Source organism: Ursus maritimus, unplaced genomic scaffold (genome assembly GCF_017311325.1).
Source record: "Ursus maritimus isolate PB19 unplaced genomic scaffold, ASM1731132v1 scaffold_13, whole genome shotgun sequence".
Classification (NCBI taxonomy): Eukaryota; Metazoa; Chordata; class Mammalia; order Carnivora; family Ursidae; genus Ursus; species Ursus maritimus.
Window position 1 is genome coordinate 16,422,271 of NW_024423675.1, and position 22,366 is coordinate 16,444,636.

The 22,366-nt window shown below is 35.7% G+C and overlaps 1 protein-coding gene across 2 annotated transcripts in view; it reads right to left on the reverse strand.

Annotated features, from left to right (window-relative positions):
- HACE1 (HECT domain and ankyrin repeat containing E3 ubiquitin protein ligase 1) overlaps nucleotides 1–22,366 on the reverse strand; it is a 100,829-nt gene that overhangs the window by 61,929 nt on the left and 16,534 nt on the right. Inside the window, exons 6-7 of one of the 2 annotated variants that reach the window (XM_040627573.1) lie at nucleotides 15,199–15,330; nucleotides 5,593–5,675 (exon numbers count right to left, since the gene is read on the reverse strand). In XM_040627573.1, the coding sequence (XP_040483507.1) occupies nucleotides 5,593–5,675; nucleotides 15,199–15,330 (215 nt within the window). Of the gene's footprint in view, nucleotides 1–5,592; nucleotides 5,676–15,198; nucleotides 16,700–22,366 lie in introns of those variants that run through there. The other variant, XM_040627576.1, reaches the window with a different exon arrangement.

Here is a 22,366-nt window from a genome sequence, read left to right on the forward strand (position 1 = left end):
ACTAAGCTATAACAAACTGCTCAGAGTGTTGCATGAAAGATTTTCCAGTTCAAATAACTGCAAAAATTTGCTCAATGAACATGTATTCTTTGCAATTCAATTCTTTTTTTTTTTTTTTTTTATTGAGATAATAGTCCCTTCAAGGAAATGCCAATGAATTTTCTGGAAACTAAGTTGGCAACGATTTAATAAGAAAACTATAGTACTTTGAAACACACTCAGAGGTGATTTTTCACGCACTTTCAGTTTACAAATTTTAGGCTTTCAAGCAATATGATCTGAAAACTTGGCTAAAGTGCATACAGTACAAATACTGCAATATTTTTTGGAACAACTTCTAAAACAAAGAGACCATATTTTCTAATGATCTTTCCTATTCTAAAGTTTACAATTTTGAGTCTTTGGCCTGTTCTATATGACTTTGATTATGAATTCCACTAATTGAAAGGAGCTGCTGGGCAGTAGCTACAAACCCATGTCCAGAATCATACCTTTTTCTATTTCTCTATAGCAAACGTCTACAATTACATAAACATCTCGCTAATTTACTGTATCCATATAACTCTAACTAAACCTTGCTTTTCCTAATAGAAAAAAAGTTATCCCAGATACAGAAAATACTTGAAAATCATTATACATTCAAACCTTTACTTAAAGAACTCAGTTAAGGGAATGGGAAGCATACCACTGAACATAAAATCTATCTAGCAATTTAAGGACTTGAGGCATTTGTAAATACTACATAAAAGTCCTAGGGATGCCTGGGTGGTGCAGTTGTCTAAGCGACCAACTATTGCTTTGGCTCAGGTCATGATCTCAGGGTTGTGGGATCAAGCCCTGTATCAGGTTCCCTGCTCAGTGGGGAGTCTGCTTCTCCCTCTCCCCCTGCTCATGCTCTCTTTCTCTCTCTCAAATAAATAAATAAAATCTTAAAAAATAAATAAAAAGCTCTCTGTCCCTTTTCCTCTGCCCCTCCCCTCCATGCACTCGTACTCTCTTGTTCTAAAATAAATAAACCAATCTTTAAAAAAAAAAAAAAAGTCCTAAAAATAGGGGCGCCTAGGTCGCTCTGTCAGTTAAATGTCTGATTCTTGATATCAGCTCAGGTCATGACCTCAGGATTGAGATCAACCCCCATGTCAGGCTCCATGCTGGGCTTGGAGCATGCTTAAGATTCTCTCTCTCCTGGGCACCAGGGTGGCTCAGTCGGTTAAGAGTCTGCCTTTGGCTTACATCATGATCCCAGGTCCTGAGATAGAGTCCCATGTCTGGGATAGAGTCCCATGTCAGGCTTCCTGCTCAGCGGGGAGTCTGCTTCTCCCTCTCCCCTCTCCCTCCTAAAAAAAAGTCCTAAAAACAAGAGTGCCTAAAAATCGGGGTGGGGGCGCCTGGGTGGCGCAGTTGTTAAGTGTCTGCCTCTGGCTCAGGGCATGATCCCAGCTATGGGATCGAGCCCCACATCAGGCTCCTCCACTGGGAGCCTGCTTCTTCCTCTCCCACTCCCCCTGCTTGTGTTCCCTCTCTCGCTGGCTGCCTCTCTCTGTTCAATAAATAAAATCTTCAAAAAAAAAAAAAAATCGGGGTGGAATGGGTGGGGGGGAATCATTATGTGCCTATAGTATATACATAAAAGAAAGTTAATGAATTATGTCTTCTGCAAAATACCTAGAGGAAAAAAGTGGCTGGGAAATAGTTCCCGTCATAATTTTAGGTCAAAATGAGTTTGAAAATGACTCATTCACGGAAGCACTACATAATTAAATATGGCTCAGAATCAGAACGTAAGTAACACAAAGAAAAAAAAGAAAAGGTCTGTACGGTGAAAGAAGAATCCTATTGCTTAAAATGAAAATCTTGTACAGCAACAAAACTGAATGAGGACAACTATACTTTGTGCTCACTGAGGAGTGAAGAAGTGTGCTACAGTTCGGTAGGCACTTACTAAGTGCAAAATACTCTGCCAGATGCTTTCTATAAGCCATCTCACTTAATTCTCACTATAGTCCCACAAGCCAGAGAGAAGCATTTCCATTTCGCAAAAAAGGAACAAAAGCTTCAGAGGTCAAGAAACGTGACTGAAGTTACATAGCTTTGGGGCTGAGATTTAAACCCTGCTTCCAAGGCTCCTTCTCCTATATATCTCAATACTTTTCTAATGTAATTTAAAAATTTTTAAAAAGCATATGATGATATATCTTAACACCTCTCAACCAATAAAAACTTCCATTAATTTTTTTTTAAATTTAATTTGTCTATAGGGTCAACTTGTTCTGTTTCCCACATTCCTTTCCCTTTTTATTTATGAGAGAGAATACACTGGGAATAATTTGTATGTTTAACGTATACCTATTTAGATATCACAAATAAAAGTATGCCTACAACAAATACCATATGATTTCACTCATATGTGGAATTTAAGAAACAATACAGATGAACATATGGCGGGTGGGGGGTGGAGAGAAAGGAAAAGAAACCATAAGAGACTTAAAGATAGAGAACAAACAGGGTGGATGGAGGGAGGTGGGTGAGGGATGGGCTAGATGGGTGATGGGTATTAAGGAGGGCACTTGTGATGAGCACCGGGTGTTGTATGTAAGTGATGAATCACTGAATTCTACTCCTGAAACCAATATTGCACTGTATGTTAACCAACTAGAATTTAAATAAAAATTTAAAGAAAAAAAAAGTCTGCCTACAAATGAACCATGTTCCATATCTATGATCCTGCTACAATGATAAATTTCTTTTCTTGTTTCAATTTTAATCAGACTTGCCTAACTATCTCTGTTCAAAGAAATCATTATAATATTTGCTAGAATAAAAGTTAATGATGGGAGGGGCACTTGGCTGGCTAAGTCGGTGGAGCATGTGACTCTTGATCTTGGGGTTGTGAATTCGAGCCCCAGACTGGGTGTGGAGATTACTTAAAAAAAAAAAAATCTTTAAGAAATTGAAGAAATAAAAGTTAATGACGGGAATATAAAACTAACAGAAAGTATTTCTAAAAAACTCTTTTACTCAGAAAGTACCTCTAAAAGTACTCTATGCTCAGACTAACCATAAGAATATCCACGTTCTGCACAACACTAACGTGCCTATATTTAACTATTATACATGCCGTTATTTTATAGAAGATTCTTCTCAAACCTGTCATTACAGCAATTCATTCATTCAAAACGTTCACTTGGCATCTAAATGCAAAGCACTGTAACTACACATTGCATATAAAATGGTAAATAAAATTCCTGCTTTTATTGAGCTTTCAGTCTAGTAGGAGAGATACACTATAAACAAGTAAATAAACAATTACAAAATACAAAGTGCTATAAAAGAAATAACTGTGGGGCGCCTGGGTGGCTCAGTCGGTTAAGTGTCTGACTCTTTACCTTAATTTCAGGGTCATGAGGTCAAGCCCCATGCTAGGCCCCATGATGGGCGTGGAGACCACTTTAAAAAAAAAAAAAAAAGAAATGACTGTGATGCTGTGAAAGAAAATTTGAGGAGAGGCCTACTCAGACTGGTCAGGAACTGCCTTCCTAAAAAGTAACAGTTAAGCGGTAACATAAAGAAAGAGTCAGCCACATAAAAAGCCAACGTAAGAGCATTTCAGGGAAAACAAACAGTATGCAGAAAAGCCTGCTGGAAAGAGTCCCTTGCATTTGGTGAACTCAGAGAGAGCTGACGTGACAGAAGCATAGTGAGCTAAGCCGGGGTCAGACCATGCAGGTCTTCTCACAGGTAAAGGCAGAGTATGTATTTTACTTGATGCAACAGAGGCCTGAGAAATTTTAAATACAAAGTTTAAACAGAAAGTGACAAAAGCTGATTTTTTTAAAGATTTATTTTGAGGCGGGGGAGGGGGACAAGAGGCAGGGAGAGAGAGAGAAAGAATCACATGCAGACTCTGTGCTGAGCACGGAGCCCAGAGTCCGGCTCAGGGCTCGATCCCACGACCATGAGACCATGACCTGAACTGAAATCAAGACGCTCAACTGGCTGAGTCACTCAAGCGCCCCAACTGGATTCATTTTTTTAAAAGATCACTCTGGCTGCTGAGGAAAGGACAGATGAGAGACAAACAACAGAGAAATCAGAGAGACCAGTTAAGAGACGACTGCACTTTAGACAAGCACTAACAACGTTAACTAAGGTCATTGCAGTGAGTTGGAGAGAAGTTAAGAGATTCAGAATATATTCTGAAGGTGGAATTTACAGAACTTACTAATAAATTCCAAGTTCAGGGTCAGAGAGAGACAGAGAGAGAAAAATAAAAAAATAATTATCTAGTTTCTGGTTTAAAAAACTGAAAGGATAACAGTTCCAATGACTGAGATGAGAAAAGGTAGACGAAAAGCTTGAAAAGGAAAATCAGAAGCTCTGTTTTGGACATGTTGACATCTGAGATTCTATAAGACTTGCAAGTGATGATGTAAATCAGGCAGGTGGCCATTCAAATCTGAAGCTTCAAAGAAAGGACGGATCTAGAGATAACCCCTTAAGATAGGATATGATTTCAGGGAATCAAACAATGACATTATTCATAAATTCAGGACGCCATGGAAAGAACTGGTTTTCTAGGCAACCAACCAAAACATAAGTATAATTTAAGAAAATGGCTGGATTCAGATAGCATATAGAAGTCCAGTGATCCAAAAGTCCTTGTATTCTAACTCAAGGTTGTTCAATGATGATTTGAAGCAGTCTAATAAAAGTAACATCAGAGACCCTAAAGAGAAGCTAAGCAAGAACAAAAGTAGGTCTTTTAGTCTAAAACAAACCTCCAGGAAAATGATATATAACAGAAAAATGGATAAGAAAAGAGGAGCTTTCTGGAGAACTCCGTATCTGCATTTAAGAGCCTAAATAAATATTGCACTTCATATAATTCAAACCAAAGATAAGAAACACTGGTTTACTGTAAACTGCTTCTAACTGCAAACTACATTTATAGAACATAGTATGTATGTATTTATGTGGGGTATGTATGGGGTAGAGTATGTGTATAATTGTTATGTTGTTAGCTCCTTATGGACTTAGATTTATTTATTACTGTATCACTAATGCCGTAATACATGGTACACACCGAATGCTAACTAAATGTTTGCTTATTACATGAATGAACCAACAAACAAAATGTTTGCTTCAAGAAAATGAACCAAGACAGAAGTACAAAAATAATGCATAATTTAATATCTAACAAGACAAATTCAAAGATATTTTTTTTTGAAGTTACAAATTCAAAGAAAGCAAAGACATGGCTCTGGTCCAAGACACACTTTAATGGCTCATCCTTCTAGAACTGACCTAGTACTTAACAAAGAAAACTATGGAAATTACTCGATTATAGAGACATCTTTTTTCATTATTTATAAAGTAATTAGTCTAAAATTTAAATAATCAAGTAAATCAAAAGCTCCCACCTATAACATAAAAACACTGGCAATACAATAGAAAATGTTTTTCCCTGTTCAGTTAAGTGAGCACAGTATTTGTGGGAAAACAAGAGAACTTTAGAAAATATACAGAAATGCTTGTGTTTGGAAATGTAATAAATCCATTAATGAGAGCATCTGAAAATATAAAATATCCTACCTGCAAGCAAAGTACAAGGGAGTGGCTCCAGATACATTTGGCCTGTTAATATCAGCACCACTGTCTAGCAAGCACTGCACTGTCTGGAGGGAAAAGAAACAATTAAAAAGTAAAGCCAGAGAAGTCAAACAAAGACACAATTATCACAATTTAAATAGATATAAGGAATGCTCTTGCCACTACCTGAAATTTTAAAGTAGAACAAGTGGAACATGACAATTATGATGGCTGAACTACTTCAACTTTTTGGTTAGCTCTCTTGAAGCAATATATGTGGAATTATCAATGTAATATAGCCTGTGTTAACCCGGGAAGGCTCTAGAAAATCTCTGACACATGTAGCTACAAAGGACTTGAAAAATGGCTAGAATAACTGAGGAACTTAATTTTTAATTTTATTTTATAATAATTAAGTTTAAATAGCCACATACGACTAGTAAAGTCGACAGCGCTACTCTAGATATTTGAATTTAGGAACCAGAATTTTTGCCTCTAAAAACAAAAAATAGGTACCAGAACTATCACTTTCTTAAACTCAAACATAGTTATTATACATAATTATTAAAGCTCAAAATGTTAAAAAGCTAAGAAGTCCTTTTGCTATTAATAGTAACCAGTACTGACTCAGTTTCTCTGATAGTCTGATTCATACGTACTCTGTCTCCTAAGCTCTACTTCTGCAATTATCTGAGTCATACTAAGAAAAAGCAAGTTAATGTAAAATCTTAAAAACACATATTCAGTAACTAGATATAGAATGTGGCTCGCCTGAAAACCTTAAAAAAAAAAAAAAAAGAATCTCTTCTGGTTTTATTCCTCTGATCTTCATTTGGGTTTCTCCTGCAAAAAGGAAGAAAACATGTAAAAACCTAAAAGTTTTTGGAATTACACTGTTTAATATTACTTCTGGACTGAACAGACATGTTCATTATTGTTGCTCTAAAACCTAGTACAAGGTCAATAAAATAATAAGACTATAAACCCACAAGGAAGAAAAAGAAAAAACACAACAGCATACTAGACAAGTCAGTAAGTTTGGGGAAAGTGGCAAGCAAGGGGAGAAATAGAGGCCGACTTAGCAGTTCAAAGGCAGCTAAGGATTAAGTGCCTGCAAACATGGATTCCAACAAACCACCAAATTCTCCCTGTAGAACACACATACAAAATACAAAAATTGGAAATACCAGGTATCTTGGAAGATAGGCATAGTTACAAAGAGCTCTAAACAGGAATAGTAGTAAAAGCCTATAAAAGAAACAGCTGGACCTTACCAGAGGACCCTTCCTCCCCATGCCACTCTCTCACCATACACTGTCTCAAAATAGTGAGGTTTATCATCTGAACAAAGTGAATAGGGAGGCTCTAGACTGACAGGCAAGATATATAGGTAAAGCAGAAATAAGGAGCCATGATGAACACAGTTAAATGAAAACTTCCAGCCCCTACATTCCACTAGGCTCCCAGAAATCCAGTAGCCAGGCTAAACCTCAAAGGCTGGAGATTGAAAGTTTCCTCTCTGCAGACTGGCACCAGAGAAAAGTCCTACAAATACTGGCATTACAGAGTGCCATGAAATAGCCCAGTCATCCCCTACAGGACATTTGGCAATGCTGGAAGATTTTTTTTTTCATGACTGGGGAAGGGAGAGTGCAATTGGCAGCTAGTTAGTAGAGGTCAGGGATATGTCTAAACATCCTACAATCTACAGACAACCACCATAACTAGGAATCTTCAGTCCCAAAATATCAATAGTGGCAAGACTGAGAAACCAAAGCACTCTGCGAGGCCAGTCAACAAACCCAGCCCACATACACAATGCTTCCAGCCAACATTTTAGTGCCTCACCACTATACCCAAATGGACACACAACATTTAAGGGACAACTAACTTGACTAACTAAAAGCAGGTCTCTAACCTGAAAAACAAAATCAAAACAAACAGAAAAAGGAAGTCAGAAAAATAAAGATAATAAAGGGAACGTAAGAAAAAACAACAAAATTTTGAAAAGATATTACCCTCAAACAGAAAAGAGATTACATCCATAGGACAAGAACAAGATGCTGGGAGAAAAATATTCAACAATAAATCAAAAATATGATGGAAGAAGTAAAAATGCAATAGGAGATTAAACATTTTTTAAAGTTTATTTTTATTTATTTATTTAAGTAATCTCCACACCCAACATGGGGCTCAAACTCAGAACCCAGAGATCAAAAGTCGCATGCTTCTCTCAGAGCCAGCCAGGCAACTCCATAAATTCAACAGAAGTTTAGAAAGACAGTGTTGAAAAACTCCACAAGAAAGAAAGTAAAACAAAGAGACAAAGAAAATAGGAAGAAATTAGTAGATCAATCCAGGGAGACACTGTGGAAATCGAGAATAAAGAGAATGGAGGAGGTAGGAGACAAAAGGGAAGTAATAAAGAAATAATACCAAAAAATTTCCGTAACTGAAAGACATGCAGTGCCAGATTGAAAAAGCTCACCAACTGAGTGATGTAATAAATTAAAAGACTTTGAACAAGGCACATCAAAGTAAAATTTCATAATACTGGGGATAGAAAATTCCAGATAAACAGAAATGGGATTAGCATGAAACTTCTCAACAGCAACAATGGAATTTCAAACATTAAATGCCTTCAAAATTGTAAGGTAAATGACTTCCAATGTATAACTCTATAGCCAACCACATTATCATTCCAATATATGGTTTTAAATTAAAAATATGCTTAGCTATGTAAGATTTTGAAAAAAAAATTACATCCAATGCACCTTTTCTCAAGAAGCTATAAATGAAGAAATACATCAAAATATAGAAGATATAGAAGCTAGATTATTGGGGATTGAACACAGGAGAAACTAAGAAATTCCCAAGTTAAAAAAATGGAACTGATATTATCTAATGAATTTGTCTTTGTAGAAAATAGTCTTAACATATTCTGTAGGAGTACATAGAAAGAATTACTGAGTCATAAAAAGAAAATTGAACAAAGCCAATTATTAACTTCAAGAAAAATAGTCACCATTGACAGAAAGTGTTATTATAATTCATTACTTGACTCAGCAGTAAACAACAGTTACCTAACTATATATACATACACCGAATCTTTTCTGTCAAAATTTACAATTTAATTTCAGAAATGGGGGAGAAGGCATGGGAAGAGGATTTAAATGAGTTAAATCCTCACTCACCAGGACAAGAAATGATTCAGTGATATCTGAAAGTTGAGGAAGAGCAACAGAAGCATATTATTTGGAAATAGATATCAAAAGGAAAACTAAAAGAGTTGAAAATTGTTGCCTGGTGTTCATGACTGGACAAAAAAGGGTGGTTTAAGGGATTATTGTGTTTATTGCAAAGATTCTGATAAAAGCGAAATATTTTAAGATATAGTATTCATGTATTACTACTTGAATTCACTTCTATCCCAAGAAGAATAGAAACACTGCAACATAAAAATTTTATTATCAGATATAGAATTCCTTTAGACTGAAGACAAGTGGTCAAGCACAACTTTCAAATAAGAAAAATAAGCATTAGGTCATTATTTTATAAGACAAGGCCTATTTGAGCCTTTTGATCATGGCTTTCTCCTTTCTGAGTTTTGACCTAGAGGCTGTGTCTACATGGTCCAAAACAAGAATGAGATGGACAGCAGCAATAATGTTCATTAGCTATTACAAAAATTTGATAAAAAGCCATAATTCAAAAGGCTCAGGAGAGATGAATGCAATATATATACTGAAAATATACGTTAATACGCGATTAAAACCAAGCAATCCATATAGAAGCAAAATAAATTATTATTATTACTATTATTATTATCTTAAAGACTTTTTTTTTAAGTAATCTCTACACCCAATGTGGGACTCGAACTCACAACTGCTAGATCAAGAATTGCACGCTCTACCAACTGAGCCAGCCAGGCGTCCCAGAAGCAGAAATAAATCATTAACAAAACATACTATGCATTTAGAAAAATCATATAGTTGTTTAAAATACATAATGATATAATGAGTAACCTTAACATGTGCCTGGACACTGCGCTAATAAATTTAACACATCCTGTGAGGAAACTGATATTCTCTCTACTTTTAAAGTAGGACACTGTCAAATATTCCCCCCAGCAAAAAAACAAGAAAAAAATTTAAAAACTATTCTCCTTTTCCTAGATAATCTACAAGGGGGGGGGGGGTGTCCTTCCTCCTTATAGCATAAGAAACTGCTAGGAAGGATCCTTGAAAGAAAAGCATTAAAAGGGAATTTTCATATGGCTTCAAGAAATCCTTGAGAAGAAACAACACATTTTCAACAGATTTCGTGACCTTTCAAGTGATAAAACAATATTCTTGAGTGGAAAACTAATGTGCAAAGCTAATGTTTGGGTCAATCTCAAAAGTCATTTAATTGAAGGTAGTGACTAACCAAGACCACCTGTGCCCAATACACTGAAAAATTACAAAGCAAGAAATCCAAGGCAGCACTACTTTATCAATGTCAACTCTCTAAATAACACTGATCAAAGTAAAAAGGAACAGATATTCAATATTAAAATTACAAGTAAACATCTGAGTTGTGGTATTTCTACTTGCTAAAAGACAAAACAACAAAAACAGCATCTTTATCTTTTATTAAAAATAATTGACAATATGACTTGACAGCAAAGCACAAATTACTTATCCACTAAGAAAAAAGGCCAACTCACTAATCAATGACTGGTTTATATAGGTTTTTCTATAGAAACCTGTCCACCTATACCTACCAAAACTTTGAAGTCTTATGTAACATCTAATAAAAATCATTATCCAGTTGTGTTTGAAGATCACAGTAATAGAAGTATTTATTATTTGTTCACATTTCCCAGAAGTGATTAAAGGAGAATTCTAACATTAGAATAAATAAAATTACTCTGAATCTAAAAATGCAATCCAAAATGTTCGTCTATCTACCTTGTGCCTCAAGGCTGAATCCAATGAATGTTTTTGCAAAAGCTTTCAATTAAGTTTGCATCGCTGTCCTGTAATTCTCTGGATGAAAAGCTTGAAAGCTGAGTAAAAGGTATCAAGAGAGCTAACTGAATGTAGATAAGCACTGTTCCTTACCAAGCCTACAATTCCAGTAAAACACAGTCAGTTCTATCAAAAACAGTCTACAATACCAGCATCAAACAACACTTTTAAGTTCCAGGAGCTTAAATCTACTCTAAGCAGGGTTCAACTATTGTTTTATGTTGTTTGTGAAGCTTCACATTTAGCTATACAAACTTAGCAACATAAAGTTTATTCTGATAAAAATAAAATTTCTTTTTTGAGTGAAGTGAAATTAGTCCATAAACTAATCCCGCTGTGCACTCTAATTTATATAAACTGCGACTAAACCATTCGACAATTCGCTAGGGTTTTTAAATCCAAGTTATTCTAGGAAAACAATAATCAACCATTTGTGGCAATTTAACACATTAACAAATCTTAAAAAACTAATAACAAAGAATAAAGTCACTGATTTAGTTTATTGCCCAAAAAACTGGAGTCAATTATATCCATGTAAAATAATATTAGGTTTTACCACACTTTCTAAAAATGAGATTAAAAACCAGGTAACACACTGGTCCTAGCTTACAGCACAAGACTAAAAGAATTAAGGGTCCAGATAGTGCTCTCTGTACTTTCCTTGCAGAATCACATCATACACATTAATAATGGTGGAAGGAAGGAAGGAAGGAAGGAAGGAAGGAAGGAAGGAAGGAAGGAAGGAAGGAAGGGCACCAATACTATTATTGCTCTTAAGTGTCTTTCAAAGTGTTCACACTTTACTTAATTATGTAAACAGTAAACAGAATATACCAGAGGAGGCAGGTAAGGACAGAGGAAGAAAAATTTGCCAAAGACTGTATAATAGGCCAGCTGAATAATGGAACTCTGAAATGATTTTTAAAATCAATATCCCAAGACAAACCATAATTTTGCTATTGTAAAGCTAATAACAGCTGACCCAAGGAAAGTTATAAAAAATTAAATTACTAAGAAGTTGTTATGCTCATTTCTTTCATCTGATCATATTTAAATAGGAACAGAGTAGTTTAAAATCATAGTGTTATTTATTACGGCACCTATTGGTGGCTCAGTCGGTTAAGCGTCCAACTCTTGATTTTGGCTCAGGTCATGATTTCAGGGTCGTGAGATGGAGCTGAGATGGAGCCCCGTGTCGGGCTCCACACTGGGCATGCAGTCTGCTTAAGATTCTCTCCCTCCCTCTCCCTCTGTCCCTTCCTCCCCACTCCCCCACATCTCTCAAAAAAAAACCCCCCCCCCCCCCCCCCCACCCCCAAAAAAAAAAAAAAAAAAAAAAAGAAACAAAACAACAACAACAAAAACCCAACCTCATAGTGCTATTATGCTGCAAGGACAAAAAATGGTCAAAATGCATTAACAGCCCAAACCACTTCCTTTCAACAAGACCTTTATCTTGGTTTACCTCTAACAAAACCAACACATCTATATGAAATCATGGCAAAGATTATTCAATTTCTTATTTATCACAAAACTGAATTTTTCTTCTAAATCTTTTGTCTTTTAAAAAATAATGTAAATCTGAACAGCACTTCTTGTTATCAAAGCAAAAATAACAGTATTCAATTACAAATTCCGAAAAGCTTTAGAGCTCTTAGCCAGTTGATCAAAATCTTTTCATGCACTCCTGAGATTTACCCTAAAGTGAGATTAGAAAGTAAATTTCAGAGGATTTATCATATCTCTTTAATTTGAAAATAAAATATTTTTTTAAGATTTTTTATTTATTTGAGAGAGAGAACAAGCAGGGGAGGGGCAGAGGTAAAAGGAGCAGCACAAGCAGACTCCCTGCTGAGCAGGGAGCCCAACTACGCAGGGCTCGATCCCAGGACCCTGAGAGCATGACCTGAGCTGAAGTCAAATGCTTAACCGACTGAGTCACCCAGGTGCCCCTCTTTTAAAAATATTTTTTAAATGGGGCTTCTTTCTCCCTTTATAAAGTTTTCTATTTTGTAAAACATATATAATCAATATGCAAACTTTTAAGCTTTTTAAAAAATAAATCTTGAAACCTATATGCACTGCTCTATGTCTACATGGAACCAAGTTTTGAAGACCTTTTAATGAATTTATGCATGAACTGACTATTTGAGACAACGAAAACGCCATTTTTACTTGCTGCTAAAATAAGTCACTAAGATACCCGACAAAGCATTTTAGATTCAGTGTTCAACTTATGGAAAGATATAAAGAGTTAAAAAATCAATAATCCCTACCCTGTAATAATTTATCATATCATATGCTCATCCACTGAGATTTAAACATGTCCCAGAAATGTGTATACAAGTAATTACAAGACATAGGTAATATTAGCACAACTACCAACAAAGATTTTTAGGGGTATAATTCAGCCTGGAGGCTAAAAGACCAATTTTTCAAGATTCCTTCTTATCTTAATTGAGACCAATTAAAGATCTATACAATGATTCATAAACAGTCAATGCTAAACATACTCTTTATCTGTTCATGATCCTCACAGATAACTATAATTGACCAACTATAATAGAATGGAATCTCACTCACCAATACAATCAACCACAAGTCAACAAGGCTTTTTGTACCCTTCCTCCCCACTATATCTGCAAAATCTCACTCTGTGAAACTCATCATTGCAGTGAAGTCAGGCCCCCTTACAAATCTTCGGAGAATATAATTCTTCAAAGGCATTTGACTATGAGGAATTCTCCCTTACTTCACCACACCTGCTTTAGGTTGTAAACCATATGGAATATATTATACTCATACTAACTATTCTTCAATAACTTCAGAAGGCAATTCTAAATTTTTAATGCAACCTGTAATGCACATGTTTTGAAATAAGATTTTCTTAGTAATTACTGTTTCTTCATTGGCTCAAGGGAGCTAAAATTAGCTTTTGTAGATCACTTCTGATCTGAATCCCAGTTTTTTGTACAAAAGTTCTTGGGCAACAGGCAAGGTTTATGATCTTAGTATATGACACTCCACTCCTGTTATGGCAAAGTGTTTATATTAAAGTGGGTGCGTTTTCTGTCCTATAACAACTACCAGCAGGACTCATTCTCTAATATGCAAAAGTTGTTTAAAAACCTAGGTCATTCAAGATTAGGACATTTCAGATAATTTTTTTTTTTACACAGAATACTTTTTAAATTAATAGTGTTGACTCTCAAAAAGTAAAAACTAATGAGAAGGAAATACTCCTTGAAAACACTGGGTTAGTTTTCAGATGATGAAAGACAAAAAAATAAATAAAAATGAACAACTAGTGTTTAGAAGAAATTACAAGGAAGAAAAAAAATTCTATATCCCTCCTCTTATCCAACTCATTAAACATAAGAAAATGTTACTCTTGGCCTCACTATCTTAAAGTGCAAAACTCTGTGAACTGTAGTCATACATAGAGCATCTAAACATGTAGCCTTCTACATCCTGAACCCAGATTAGGAAAAAAGTGTTTGCAGAGATGAAAATCCTGATTCCAGTAGGAATTCTCCCAACACAAAGACTCATAGAGACTGTGTCCAAAACAATACATACTGGGTGCCTGGGTGGCTCAGTTCGTTAAGCCCTGCATTTGGCTCAGGTCATGATCCCATGCTCCTGGGATGGAGCCGAGAACCAACCCCCGCTCTCCCCATTGCATCAGGCTCCCTCCTCAGCGGGGAGCCTGCTTCTTCCTCTCCCTCTGCCTACCTCTTCCCCTGCTTGTGCTGTCAAATAAATAAAATCTTTAAAAAAAAACATATTAAACACACAAATTTCTGTATCTTTGCAGTTATTGGTGATGATTCTGTTTTCAGCTGGTTTTTGTTATTGTTATGGTTAACAAGTAAATTAATTTCTATTATCAATAACATTAAATGTGAAAAAAAAAACTAAAAAGTTAGTAACCAGGATAGGGAATTATAACAAAACAGATTTTAAATTTTAAACTACCAATTTTTATATAACACAGCAGTCTCCTAATGAAGAAATCTATTAGCAACATTTAAAGTTATGTTTGTACATGGGAGTAACCAGGAAAGTACTGACATAAAACAAACGCATGATTTTAGAAATCTAAGAAAGAAAACAACCATCACTCTACTCTTACATCATATTCTAAGACAGCAGAAAAATATGATAATCCAAGCTGAAATATTTTAGCAACATCATTGCTCACTTTCTGACTATCGAATCCAAGTAATTGGGGCTTAATGGTAAAAAATAAAATATAAATAAGCTATGTGATAGTAAAATTGAGAATAAGAACATTATTACTTAGAATTACATGTGAACATACATTTAAAATTTTAATATATTCAGCTATCAAACTCTATGAATCAGAAATAAATGTGAAATCCAAATACTTTAAACAGATTTAAAAACACTGTTTTCTATTCCTTTTACCCACAAAGAATATATATTAATCATAATTCCATATGATGCAGAAAATATTTTAAGATTTTGCTACAAGCCTTCATGTTCCCAATTATGCACAGTGAAAAACTTTTTATGAATTCGAAGTTTTCAAAAATAAATACATGCAACTTAAAGTCCTCATGGCTGAATTTACCGTCTTGTGACCGTTCTGGCAGGCCACATGCAGTGCTGTCTGCCCCATCGCATCCTCAACATCGACGTCACTGACATGTTGTACAAGGTCATGGAGTAGTTCTGTCCGCCCATTCACAGCCAGCCAGTGTATCTGTACAGCCAGTTAGTTACTTAACATTTGTGCAAGGAGTGTTTCATAAAAACAGCAGATAAATAATGCTATTATTTCTCAAATGTGAGCATGATACACACACTAAAGATTAAAAGAAAAGCCCATATGTTTTCCTACATTCTTTCTATTTTTTTATGGGAAAAAATACGCATCAAGATGTAGGTTACAGCACCATGTACTTCAAAATCAAGCATTTCATGGATCAAAACAGTTAACGTATCCTAGACTTAGGATCAACAAATACCCTGCTTCCTAGATGATACTGGACTCTATGTACAGCTTGTCTCTAAACAAAATGTACTGGATACTTTTCCTTCCCCAGAAGCAAACAGGAGACATCATATTCTTTACTTCCTGTATTTTCCAAGTAATTCATGTATCACACACAAATAATCATATATAGGGAGAATAAAATAGTTGTAACTCTACCACTCAAAGATAATCAATGTTAAAACTTTGGACTATGCTATCCATGCATTTTTCAATTGACTGTTTTCCATTAAAAAATATATCATGAAACTTGTTTTAACATGGCAGCTTAAACACATGAATCAACTTCTATTTCTTCCCCAAACACCACTGAAATGACAATAAAGATATACTTTTTCTTAAAAGACAGACCCATTACAATAAAGAAAAAAAAGAGATTATAATAGCAACAAGTTTTGCAAGTTAAAAGCTTTTGTCTGACTTGTCAGAACAAAAAGGTGAATCCTAAACAAGTAATAGAAAAAGCCAAGGAAGATGATTCAAGTCACTAAAATCCCAGAAGACTCAAGAATCGGTGGTAAGCATCTTGCATCTCCTACAGTAGGGATGAACTGGTAGATTTAAACACTTATATCCCCAACCCTCCCCAACACTTCCAGGCCAATAACTGCCCCTACCCACTCTGAGAGAACACAAGAGGCTTGAAAACAATCTCTAGATAAGTGACGCTAGGCACAATGAAGCAAGAATATCACACTGAAAAAGGGAGATGAAGTCAAGTTTACATACTGAATACTGAAATGCCAAAGAATTCTCCTCTACCTGATATCCAGAATGCTAACACCCTCCTGACAATTGTTAGAGCTTTCTCTGAGGAATCTAACCAGCCTGAGAGTAAATGCCTAAAGAAATTGATACCAGGAAGGATCTAAAGGCAAATGCCCAAGAGATCACCCTACACTGAAGCCCATGGTGAATAATCCTCATTCATTCAAACAGGGCTTTCAAATAGCTTTTCCCAATTCCACCAAACATTTGACAAATGCATCTAGTTTGGAAGACAAAATACAAAACAGAACAAAATACAACAAACAAACAAACAAACAAAAAACAGGAAGAAAAGAGCAGAGAAGGAACCATAAATATTAAAGAAAAAAAACAAAAAAAATTTTTAAAAGCTATATTTAATACTCTCAGAGAGAAAACATACTGACTGCATCCTTCAAACAAGAACAGGATATTTTTTTTTTAAAGGACAGTGAAAAACAAACAAACTCCTGGAAATTAATACTATGATAGAGACATGCAAACTCAAAAGATTTAGAAGATAATATTGAGGAAGCCTCCCAAGAAGCACAAAAAGACAAAGAAATGGAGAAACAAGAGAAAAGGTAAGAAAATTAAAAGGTTAGCCCAAGAGGTCCAATATTCAAATAACAGGAATTCAAAAAGGAGAGAACAGAGAAAACAGAGGAGTGAAATCTTCAAAGAAGTATTTTATGAAAATTTTTCCTGAGTTCCCATTACATGAGTTTCCGGGATGATAGTGTCTCAGTATTACCCAGCCAAATGGATAAAATTAAACCAAGCCCAGATCTATAATCCTGAAATTTTAGAACTCTAAATACAAAGTAGGTTCAATAAGTTTCTGGAGAGAAAAAACATAACAGGTTTCATGAAGAGTCAAGAATCTAAATGGTGGGTGCCTGGGTGGCGCACCTGGTTAAACTTCTGACTCTTGGTTTCGGCTTCAGTCCTGATCTGAGTTGTGAGATCGAGCCCCACATCCCTTTCTGTGCTCAGTGAGGAGTCTGTCTAAGACTCTCTCTCCCTTGGGCACCTGGGTGGCTCAGTAAGTAGGTTAACCGTCTGCCTTTGGCTCAGGTCATGATCCCAATGGTCCTGGGATCAAGTCCTGCATCAGGCTCCCTACTCAGCGAGGAGCCTGCTTCTCCCTCTTCCTCTGCCTGCCACTCCCCCAGCTTGTGTTCTCTCCCTCTCTCTCTCTTTCTCTGTCAAATAAATAAATAAAATCTTAAAAAAAAAAAAAGACTCTCTCTCCCTCTTCCTCTGCCCTTCCCCCCACCCCATGCAAACACTCTCTCTCTCTAATAAATAAATCTTTAAAAAAATAGAAGAATCTAAATGGCACCAAACTTCAAAACTGGAAGCTAGAAGACAATGAAGCAACACTCAAAATTCTAAGAGAAAAGAATGTCCAGCCTAGAATTTTATTACCAGCTAAATTATTATTAATGATTACATAATCAGACTCAAGATTCAAGTAATGCAAAGTATCAATAAATTTACCTCCCATTAACTCTTTCTCAGTTAACTACTGGAAAATGTGCTCCACCAAAGTGAAAGAATGGCTATCTGCAAAGATAGACACAGAATCAATGTAAAAAAGAACCCAAAACAAGAGATAGGCAAAAGAAATCTCCAGGATGATGGTGAGGAGTCATTCCAAACAACAACTGTGAAGGAGGCCTAGAAATCACCCAAACCAGCTTAGAGAGGACAGAAGTCTCCATAAAAGACTCCTTCAAAACTAATCAAGAAGATGGGGGCGCCTGGGTGGCACAGCGGTTAAGCGTCTGCCTTTGGCTCAGGTGTGATCCCGGCATTATGGGATCGAGCCCCACATCAGGCTCCTCCACTATGAGCCTGCTTCTTCCTCTCCCACTCCCCCTGCTTGTGTTCCCTCTCACTGGCTGTCTCTATCTCTGTCAAATAATAAAATAAAATCTTAAAAAAAAAAAAAACTAATCAAGAAGATGAAAGACAGTGAATACTTACCATGAGGGTATTTACAAAGCTCAGGAAAAGTTTCATAATGAATAATAAGTACTTAGAAAAGTTTTTTAAAAAATTTTAAGCTGCAGGGCACCTGGGTGGCTCAGTTGGTTGACTGCCTGCTTCTGCTGAGGTCATGATCCCAGGGTCCTGGGATCGAGCCCTGAGCCTGGCTCTCTGCTCAGCTGGCAGTCTGCTTCTCCCTCTGCTCCCCCCCCTCATGCTTGCTCACTCTCTCTCTCCCTCTCTCTCTCACGTGTGTGCGCACCCTTGCTCTCAAACATATAAATAAAATCTTTAAAAAATTTTTTTAAATAAATAATAAAAAAAGTTTAAGCTGCAATAAGACAAGAAACAAAGACATACAGATTGGAAAGGAAAAGATAAAATTATCTCTACTTGCAGATGACATGATTGTCTACATAGAAAACCCTAAGGAATCTACAAAAAAACTTCCAGAACTAATAAGTGACTTCAGCAAGGTCACAAGAATACATGATCAACACACAAAAAAGGAATCTAATTTCTACATACTATCAGTAAACATGCAGAAACCGAAATTAAAAACATAATACCATTTAGTATTGCTCCAAAGAAAATGAAACTTGGCTATACGTATACACTTAAAACACGAACAAGATCTTATGGTGAGCAGTACAAGATGTAAAATTTCATTTACAAAAAGAAATCAAAGACCTAAATAAATGAGGAGACATACTGTGTTTATAGTAAAGATATCAATTCTCAAACTGATCTATACATTTAATATAATCTCAGTAAATATTTCAGCAAGGTTTTTTTTGTCATAGTCAAGTTTATACTATAAATAAATTTATTCTATCTGTAAATTTCTGGCAAGGAAACCAGAATAGCTAACACAATCCTGACATAGGAAAATAAAGTGGGAGGAATTACTCAACCAGATATTAAGGCTTACTATGACGGTGTGGTATTGGCAAAAGGACAGCCACATAGATCTGTGAAACAGAATTAAGAACCCAGGGAAAAGTCCATATGAATATGCCCCACAGATTTTTGAGGAAGATGCAAAACCAATTTCATGCAGGAGGATAGTCTTTCAACAAACAGTGCTCGAGTAATTGGACTTGATGAGCAAAAAAAAAAAAAAAAAGAACCTCAACTTATACATCCCATCTTACACAAATATTAGCTCAAAATAGATCACAGATTTAGATGTAAAATACATAATAATAAAAATTTAGAAAAAAGATCTGAAAAAATCTTCAAGATCTAGAGTCAGGCAGAGTTCTTAAACTTGATACCAAAAGCATAAACCGTAAAAGGAAAAACTGATATATTGGCCTTCAGCAAAATTGAAAACCTTCATATGAAAGATACTGTAAAGAATTAAAATGGCAAACTAGAGATTAGGAGAAAATATTCGCACATCATATACCTGATAAAGGACCTATATCTTCAGTATATAAAGAACTCTCACATCTCAAGAGTTAAAGGAAATCCAATTAAAAAATGGGCAAATGACATGAAACGATATTTGACATAGAAAGATATATGGACAGCGAAATTACTCAAAGAATACAAAAATACTAATTCAAAGGGATACATGCACCTCAATGTTTATAGCAGCATTAGCTACAGCAGCCAAACTATGGAACAGCCCAAGTGTCCATCACCTGATGAATGTATAAAAATGTGATATAAAAAAACCAAAAAAATAAAAATAAAAAATAAATAAATAAATAAAAAGATGTGAGATATATATATACAAGAGAATATTACTCAGCCATAAAAAATGAAATCTTGCCATCTGCAACGACACAGATAGACAGTATTAGGCTGAGTGAAATAAGTCAGTCAGAGAAACACAAATACCATATGACTTCACTCTTATGTGGAATTTAAGAACAAAAAAAAAACAAGAGAAGGGAGAGAAAAGCCAGGGGGATGGGGGGAAAGGAGGGGGAAGAGAGGAGAGGCAAACCAAGAAACAAAAACAAACTGACAGTTACCAGAGGGGAGGTGGGTAAGGGGGCAGGGGAAGAATGAGTTAAACAGGTGATGGAGATTAAGGAGTACACTTGTTGTAATCAGCACTGAATCACTATATTGCACACCTGAAACTAATATAACACTGTAGGTTAACTAACTGGAATTTAAATAAAAACTTAAAAAAAAAAAAAGATACACAGATAGCAAAAAAGCACATGAGAAGATGTCAATTAGGCAAATGCAAATTAAAACCACAATGAGATAGCAACTACACACGTATTCTTATGGCTAAAATAAAAAACAATGACAACGTCAAATGCTGGGGAGAATGCTGAAAAACTAGATGACTCATATATTGCTGCTGAGGGTATAAAATGTTGCAGGCACTCTGGAAAAGCCAGGCAGTGCATTTTAAAACTAAACATGAAACTATCATACAACCCAGCCATTGCATTCTTGGACATTTATTCTAGAGAAATGAAAAGTTTTACTTCCACACAAAACCTGTATACTAATGTTTACGTTTATAGCAGTTTTATTCAAGATAGCCCCAAACAGGAAATAACCCAGATGTCCTTCAACAGGTAAACGGTTAAACACACAATGGTCCATCTACACCAAGGAATACCAGTCAGCAATATAAAGGAACAAACTACTGACACATACAACCACCTAGGTCACTCTCCATGGAATATGATGAACACACAAAAGCCAATCCTAAATGGTTCCATACAAGATGCTTCCATTTATATAACATTCTTAAAAGGACATAATTTTAGAAATGGAGAACAGATTAGTGGTTGCCAAGGTTAGGCATAGGATGAAAGGGAGGAAAGGTGTGGTTACAAAAGAAGAGCAACGCAAAACATCTTTGTAGAGTTGGAAATGTTCAGAATATTGACTATGGTAGTGGACGCACGGACCTACACAGGTAACAAGACTGTATAGAACTTACTATACATACACACACACATATATAAAACTGGGTACAAATAAACAAGTAAAACTGGGGAAATCGGAACGAATCATATCAGTATAAATATCCTAGTCATGGTAATACACTACCGTTTTGTTAAATGTTACCATTGAGGGAAACTGGGCAATATATAGAAGGCATTCCTCTGTATTATTTCTTACAGGTATATATGAATGTACAATTATCTCAATTTTTTAAGAATGCAATTATTAACTACATGAAAATCAAAATACTATGTAATAAAGAAAAGTAACTACAGCAAACTATTTGGTCTAACTATGAATAGTACGTATATAATTTTTTAAAAAATCAAAATACTGGGGGCGCCTGGGTGGCACAGCAGTTAAGCGTCTGCCTTCGGCTCAGGGCATGATCCCGGAGTTATGGGATTGAGCCCCACATCAGGCTCTTACACTATGAGCCTGCTTCTTCCTCTCCCACTCCCCCTGCTTGTGTTCCCTCTCTCTCTGGCTGTCTCTATCTCTGTCAAATAAATAAAATCTTTTAAAAAAAAATCAAAATACTGAAAAACAATCTAATTAAAATTACAACTATATTGGAAAGGTGTGAGGGAAATGTGCTTGTACATGATGGGATAAGGGGAGGTGGGGCTGAAAAAGATAGCAAATAACCTTATCTTCCATAAAGTCAACTGGTAATGCCTAAAACTGAAAAATCAAAAAACAGCAATAGTAGCGTGTTATTTAGATGTGAGGAAACAAAATTTTTACATCTATTAAAATAGTTGAGAAGAGCTAACTACAGAGTTAGAAGTTTATAGAGGCTGGGGAAGAAAGTCAAGAGAGTATTTCCTTTTCGGGGGTGGTCACAACATAGATGTACATTTGTTTGAGGCATAATGTCATACAATTCAAATGCCATACAATCCATTTATTTAAAGTATACACCTTAGTGGTTTCTGGTATATTCACAGTTGTGCAATCATCACCACAATCAATTTTAGAACATTTTCATCTCCCCAAAAAGAAACCCAATACCATTAGCGGTCACTGCCTATTTCCTCCCTTGTCCTGAGATAGATAGGTAAGATACATGTCTCAC